A 7,813-nucleotide genomic window follows, 5' to 3' on the forward strand; every position below is an offset into this window, starting at 1 on the left:
GAGCTCACTGGCTTTTTGTAGCTCTGCCTCTCAGGACAGTGACTCCCAAAAAAAGAAGCTGCATCATGGGGCCTACACTTTGGTACGTTCCCCCCTGATCCCTCTCTTAAGGCCCAAACAGCAGCTGCAGAGATTAAAGAGGAGAGGGCACGGACGCACATAGTCTCCCTTACTTAAAGTCAGATGGCCAAGACAAATTCAGCTAAGACTCGCGTGGGTTCTCATTAGAAGTATTCTTTTACTGGACTCAAGTTGTGTAAACATCTTTCTGTGGTATGGATCGCCTCATTTGGAATCTGATTTTCCAATGATACCTTACGTCTTTAGATCTCCAGCAGCCTCATGGTGGAACGTATCTTTTGTTGGAATCTTTGTGCCCATACTTCTTTATTTTAAAATATAAACTGGCCATACGTGAATCAGCAGCTGGTGTTTCTGTATCAGTTTAGCTCTGACTGGTGTATGCGTTTCAGGCGTTGGCCATGAGTTGTTTTGGGTATCGTCGAGAGCTGAGTAAGTACGAAGATGTTGATGAGGATGAGCTTTTGGCTTCGCTCAGCCCGGAGGAGCTGGCCGAGTTGGAAAAGGAGTTGGTAGACATTGATCCTGATGCCAACGTGCCTATAGGACTCAGACAAAGAGACCAGACAGATAAGACCCCAACTGGCACCTTCAGCAGAGAAGCCCTTATGAAGTACTGGGAAAATGAAACACGTAGACTGCTGGAGGACGAGATCGGAGGAGGAAGCCCCAACCTGGTCAGTGATAGCATTTAATTACATTTATTTGGCATTTGAAGAATGTGGCAGATACAATGCTGTGTTGGAATTCAGAGAGAATCAGCTAATTTAGCTTTACAATATTCATGATAAATAGTCACGGTTAGCATTTCAAGCTCTGAATAATATTATTGAAACACAGGATGAAGAGGACTGTATGACACAAGGTGACAGCGAAGAAGAGGATCAAAAAGATGATGAAGATGAGAAAGAACAGAAAAAGTATGAAAAATCAGCTGAAGAAGAAGACAGCGAAGAGGAGAACAGTGAGGAGGAGGAAGAAGAGGAAAGTGAAGAAGAAGAAGAGCCTGTAACAGAAGAGGAAGATGATGATGAGGAGGAACAAGAAATCAAATCAAATCCTGAAGCTTCAAAAATGTCTGAGCTGCCGACAGCACAGGCCAATAAACCAACACTACTAAGGCCTCAGAGGGTGGAGCCTATTAGGCTGACTCCTCCCCCTCCACCTATTGACCTAAACACGAATGGAAACCCAACTGTTGTCGATGACGCTCTGCAGCAAGTTATCAGCAATGCCCCCGAACTCACTGAAGTTAATCTGAACAACATCGATGACATCTCACAGGTATGCAAACGTTGATTTTTGACTGGTAGGCTGATATCAGATAAAATGTGGTGACAGCACCAACAAGTTACAACACACAAAATTGTTTAATCACCAGTCATGAAAGGGACATGACACTGTTCAGTGCCAAGGTGTCCGTAAATACAAAAATATGTCAAACCTTTGTAGAAAACAGCCATTATTTTTGCGAGTGGTGTTTTTTCCAAAGTAAGCAGTCACTATAAAGTGTGCAACACCCTCATCTGGCAACAGCAAGCCCCTAGATTAGCAGCTTCTCCCAGCAGAAAACCAAAGCTCTACAAAAACACTCCACAAACATCCCGGATGGGATCTAAAGGCATCTATGGGAAGCAAGTTCAATCCACAAAGACCTCTCAACTCACATTACCCAAAGGATGTACAGCTAAGGTCCTAGTACCAGACAATCCTGCTAGACACCCCCAGATTTTCTTTGTCCACCTCCAGACAGAGCTTTTTTGGTGGCATGAGGAGGACCTATTCAATATGAAGCATGTTGTCATTATTTTAATGTTTGTTATTGAGACTGTGTGCCATCAAGAAGCTTCCAGGACACCATACAGGGAGTGGGTGTGTATATTAATGTAAAATGAGAAACTGTACAATTGGCAAGAACTTAAAGGTTACAACTTAACATCAACAATAAATGGCTGTGATGTATGGTACCACAGTTTGTTCATAGGCAGGTTAGTTGAGTTGGTCAGGAGAAGCATTAACTGTGTGAGGATTACAAGTATGTTCCACATTATTCACACATTTTTCCTATTGGCAAAGAAGAGTAAAATATGAGCATCACAACATCCACATTGAAATTTGATTGAGGCACTGAAGTGTCCAGCTTCCGCCTCTTAAATTGTGTGCCACCTTATTTTTAGAACCAGACATCTTGCCATGGTTATATAATGAAGGGCATAGTCACACAGTTGGTAGTAACGCTTCGGTGACTGGAAACTGAACGAAAGTTGCACTTAACAAACAGCTTTGAGAGGATTTCTGCCATCATCATGCATGTTCGTGTTTAAATCATTCTGTGGTGTACTCACTGGCACACAGTCACTAATCCTAGACGTTACGTAACGCACAAGCCTTTGAGTCCACATCATAAGCTCTGACCTTACCAAAGTGCCCAGAGTCTTCGGCGATACTATGACCTCCTTGTCAGGGTGGCAACTGTAAAACTGTCAAGTAAAAAATAATGGTTTTGTTTCAAGTTTTAAAGTCTCAGGATGGTATCTATCCAAATATTACTTAACATAACATCAAAAAATTCTACCTTACTTTTCAGGAAACTCTCATCCGATTTGCTGAAGCCCTGAGGTCCAACACATATGTCCGAGTCCTCAGCCTCGCAAACACTCGAGCTGACGACCCCGTGGCTTTGGCCATTGCTAAGATGTTGAAGGAGAACTCGTCCATCACCAGTCTGAATATAGAGTCCAACTATGTGACTGGGAAGGGAGTGATGGCATTGGTTCAAGCACTTCCTGGGAACAGCACCTTGATTGAGCTTCGCTTCCACAACCAGAGGCACATGTGTGGAGGGCAGGTTGGTTTCAATTCAAATCAATTAAACCCTCTGCAGTGCTCTTACATCACCAATATAGTAACTGTACAATTCTGCAAAAAAAACAAAAAACTCCTACAGGTAGAAATGGAGATGGTGAAGATTCTGAGAGAAAACCACACTTTGATCAAATTGGGTTACCAGTTCAACCTCCCTGGTCCCAGAATGAGCATGACAGGGATCCTGACCAGGAACCAGGACCGCCAGAGACAGAGACGGCTGCAGGAGCAGAGGCAGCAGCAGGGTCAACAGGGGGCGCAAGATGGAGTTGTTAACCCCCGAACCTCTGCACTGGTTTGCAGTTTTACCTTGTCTAGCAGGACAAAATTGTGCTTCTTTAACATGCTGAATTACTCACTAAAAGAATGCCTTACTGGTGATGAATTATTCATGAATACCAACAGATAGCTAACTCTTCTTTACTCTTAAGATGATGGGCTTTTTACTTTAACTTTGATCATTTAATCTGCTGGGACAACATAAAGTACATGGCAACTGGTAATTAGGAAACAAGTGAGGAATGAATGTGGAACCATTTGATAACTGGTGCAATGAAAAGCAGTTGCCTACAATTCCTAATGGAAAACTATATCATGGATGATGGTGAATTACAGTACAATTGTAATGCGTAACAAACAATACAAGTATGTTGGACTGATCTAACCATGAAGTACTGATGGATTACTAGTAATGACTTTAGGGAAACAAATGAACGGATCAGTTATTACTGTAGGTACTGCAGAGAAAATGCAGACTTGGTAATGAATGGACAGATACTCGGGAGGTGATCGGTGCACTGCTTTACTTAAAGGAACACAAAAGATAAAATATTAAGATAATGATGAAGTACTTAGTGACGGGGTGTTCTCTTGGTTTTAAGCTCACCTATAAAAAGCTGGTACGAATAGTTAAGTCTCCAGTCAGTTTCTTATTAATTTATGTTCTGTTCAGCGGTAACTGCAGTGCTTTAAAGTCATGTTCCTTACTGTGAGGTATGTGCAAAATCTCAGCTTCTTTTATCATTTAGAGGGAAACTGCACACTCTATCTCACCTCAGCTGATAATTCAACAGTTTTATCACTCATCACAACTGACAGCGGTTCTGCTTTAACCTCTTTTACTGCTTGGGAAAACCAAACAGTTGGTTTCACCCCTTCAGTGTTTACATGCTGTCATTTCGCTCAGTGGGGCTGAAGCTTAGCTTCAGAAATTTAATTCTACCTTTGACAAAGTCGTTCACACCCTTACATTTGGAATGTTTCTCTCCAAAGTGTAGCTTTTATCAACATATTTGTGTCTTTCTAAACATTGATTTGTCCTGTTTTTCTGCAGAGAGGGACGCCTAGTTCATCACCTTACAGCTCACCTAAACTCCCCCGAAACGACCTGGCTAGAAAACAGACTCCACCTGCACCACCTCCTCCCCCCCCTCCGCCCCCACCACCTCCTCCCCCTCCCCCACCCCCTCTTCCAACGACTCTCCCACAGCAGGAGAAGAAGAAGCCCACAAGGATGATTGCTGAGGTCATCAAAGCGCACGAGGCCGGCAGCAAAAAGGTAGTCAAAACTAAAGGGAAGAAGGGCAAGAAGGGGAAAGGGCTGGGGAAGGAAGAGACGAGGTGCATCCTGAAGGAGCTCAAAACTGCCCTGAGGCCCGTGTCGGCGGAGCGGAGAGGGGATGAAGGCAGCAGGCCGTCCACACCAATGAGGTCGGCTCATGATCAGCTGATGGAGTCCATCCGTACTAGCAGCATCCGCAGCCTGAGACGGGTGAGGGATGGGTCATTTTTGGGAAATACACCCAGTGAAAATATTCCTATTTGGGCTCAGTTGGGCAAAAAAAAAAGAAAAAAGGCTAAGATACGGAACAGAAACCAAAGCAGACAAACAAAGTACAAAGTAAAGGCAAACTGAATGAGCTGGGAGTTTAATTTAGATGAGCATGACACATAGTCAGTGGTGTCTGAGTCATCTCTGTGGCTGATGTTCTGCCTCTAGACTGCAGTAGGCAGGCGAAAGGCTGTTTGCCATCAGCCCGCACGTGGTATGATCACAATGCTTTTACAGCCAAAGAGGGACAGAGAATATAGCCAGTAATAAGGTCTGCCATGCTTGTCAAGTACTGTATTTTTTTGAAGAGGATGATAAGCTTACATGTAAAAAGGTGGGATGGAAAACAAAGATAATAAGAGAAATGATGAAACTAAAAGGAACCATTACTGTTGAGGAAGTGGAGCACATCCGAGGCTATAGTTTCATGCTATCATTTTCAGTGCTTGCCTTTTGTATATCTGTAAGAGGAGAGATAAGTATTGCCTTTCTTGCAGAGGTAGCACAGTTTGTTACAATGTTATGGAAAATCAGCTCTGCCTTCAGATAACGGGGTCTCCCATGGTAGCTGTTACATTCCTGACACTCAATGCAGGTATTAATAGGAACTGTTTTCAGTAGCTTTGATAATGACAGAGACCATATCACCATGTTAGCATAGCTGGGAATGGTCTGGTTGGTGTAGCGTGTAATAAATTAACATTTTGGTGTTACTCCATCTCAAAATGTCTCATTTAGATTGAACACATGCTTGTAATTTTCCAGGTGGAAGTTCCGCATCATCTACGATAAGAACAGCAGAAATCAACAAGATCACGTCTGCGTCATGAGGACGATGGAGTGACCAACAGGAATGAAAGCAGAGAAGCATGAAAGGTGAAAATGTGTTTTCTGAGGAGGTGAACCTGAAATCTTTCTACTATACTGGAAATTTGCACTGCAAATAATAGCTTTACAATTTCAGTGACTTTAAGATTTCTTTAAAAAAAGTGTTTATTCACAGTAGAAAATAGCATTTGTATTCTAATCCTGAAATGAGTTGAATGCTTTGTTTACTGATACGTTTTTTAAGTCTGTTTTCTTTTAAGATTGTAAATATGATCTGTTGTTGGCTGAACAACGTGTTAATTTCTCAATATATCCATTTGCTGTTTACAATACTACTCGTCTAAGTGTGGAGAGTGTTTTCTTCTTCTTTGGTTTCTGGATGGGATCCATTTGAAAGAAAGTAGACAAGCTGTTATGGACGTGCAAAGCCACGTTTCCTTTCTTTCTCTCTTTTTTTAAATCAGTGAGACCGCTTGCTGCTGAGGTGCTACTGATGCAGATGCCCACTCAGACACATTCACATCACACCCACTCCACTTAGCATATTTTAAAGGTGGGCTTTTGCGCACTTTGAACAATTCACAATGCCTAACACACGAAAGGTGAGATTTAACACTGCATGGCATCAATGTTGGTGGAAAAAAAATTCAGAGCATCAAGTAAAACACTCCAGCGTACCAAAAAGCTGCACAACATTATGCATTTAAAACAAGCCGACAAACTTTTGAGAGGAAAAAGAACAAATTCTTCCTCTTGAAAATGCAAAGCAAGATCCGTTATCAGCAAAAAAAGGACACTAAAACGCTTCTGTTCAGTCCAAATCACATATCTCTTCACTTGTTATTAGTCTCTGCAATTCAACCTTAAATGTGCCAATGACAAAGACTAGAATTAATCAATATGTGTACTGCATGAAAAAAACTCTGAAGAATGAATCCAGTCTAGAGCTGCACTTGTAGAAAGTTCAGAAATACAACTGAAGTTCTGCTGAATACGAGCTCAGTATGTGCAATGCATTCCTTTATCTAAGTTTCCGAAGTGTGAAACTTCAATTCAATAGAATTCAGTATGAAAGGATGTACAGAAGTTTTATTGCTGCTTGAAGAATTTTAACATCATTCTCTGGACCGCACAAAGAAAACTGTTAAGCGGGCATTAAGCCCGTACAACATCCTCGAGGCTGTTAAGATCATTGGTCATCATTCAAATCCCTTTTTCTTTTTTTAAATTCCTACATTCATAGAACGTCAGTCCAGTGTCAAAGGGTTATATTACCAATAGCTGGTCAAACTAGGGTGAAGTTTGAGGAACTCAGGCCACATGAGTTCTTGGGATTTTTGCCTACATGATATACTGTTACTTGAAAACTTGTTTGAAAAAGCTACGCAGACTAAAATATTAATAAATTTACAAATAATTTAGAAGCCCTACATTTAACTGGAAAATATTAAGACAACAAACCAGGCTGAGAAAATGTATGGATTATTTAGAATATATGCTCAGAAATTACAACACTCTTTAGAATTTTGGGAACTTTGGGAAACCAGTCTTGATGATTTCGTGGCATGGTTTCCGATTTAGGATTTACGCTACTTGATAGATTTGGGCTTATTTAGTTGTATATTGTGACTGCAGGTCAGGACTGCAGCCAGGCTAGGTTAGCACCTCAACTCTTAATACGGAGTCATGCTGTTGTAACACTTTCAGAATGTAGTCAGTTTGTGTCATTTTTAAACTAGGATTTTCATTTAAGTGGTAGTTTAATTGTTGCTTTTCTGAATGGACCAACTTAATGAACTCACATGAGTATTACCTGCTTTTGATAAAGAAATGCTCGAGGGGCCCAGAGACAATGTGAACCCTGCCACCTCTCAAAGACTCAGCCCCTTTTTAGACCCAATTACGATAGTAAGGTCCTGCAAATACACCTAATCAGTCGTGAGGTGTTGTCCCTGGAGTGTATGCTTTTTTCAGACGACAAACATCTCTCAGAGTAAAACATTTGATAGTTTGTCTTTGTAATATTTTCAGTTAAAGAGGGGTTTCTAATTTATTTTAATTCTGTTATTTATACTTTTCTCCTATAGAAGACTGTATCTGTTTAAGAAACAAGGTTGTATAAGAAACACTCACTTTTCATCACCATACAAAAATCCATTCCCCAAAGGTGAACAATTGTGCACAACAGATTATGAAATGAAACTAAAA

At 41.2% G+C, this 7,813-nt stretch overlaps 1 protein-coding gene across 1 annotated transcript; it reads left to right on the forward strand.

Annotated features, from left to right (window-relative positions):
* The first annotated feature begins 115 nt into the window (after positions 1-115).
* Positions 116-5,938, forward strand: lmod2b (leiomodin 2 (cardiac) b). The gene is made up of 6 exons (XM_072377436.1): positions 116-758; positions 922-1,365; positions 2,669-2,929; positions 3,029-3,241; positions 4,280-4,717; positions 5,543-5,938. Exons 1-6 carry the CDS (start codon positions 483-485, stop codon positions 5,567-5,569), a joined length of 1,659 nt encoding a protein of 552 aa, XP_072233537.1. The 5' UTR covers positions 116-482; the 3' UTR covers positions 5,570-5,938.
* The last annotated feature ends 1,875 nt before the right edge of the window (positions 5,939-7,813 follow it).

This window comes from Leuresthes tenuis, unplaced genomic scaffold (assembly GCF_036924035.1).
Source record: "Leuresthes tenuis unplaced genomic scaffold, fLeuTen1.0.hap1 SCAF_23, whole genome shotgun sequence".
Classification (NCBI taxonomy): domain Eukaryota; kingdom Metazoa; phylum Chordata; class Actinopteri; order Atheriniformes; family Atherinopsidae; genus Leuresthes; species Leuresthes tenuis.

Bases quoted from the DNA above. Each gene is read 5' to 3' on its own strand.
- lmod2b (XM_072377436.1), top strand. From the start codon at position 483: ATGAGTTGTTTTGGGTATCGTCGAGAGCTGAGTAAGTACGAAGATGTT. The intron at 1,366-2,668 runs GTATGCAAACGT...CTTACTTTTCAG, and splicing joins ACATCGATGACATCTCACAG to GAAACTCTCATCCGATTTGC. The intron at 3,242-4,279 runs GTTTGCAGTTTT...GTTTTTCTGCAG, and splicing joins ACCCCCGAACCTCTGCACTG to AGAGGGACGCCTAGTTCATC.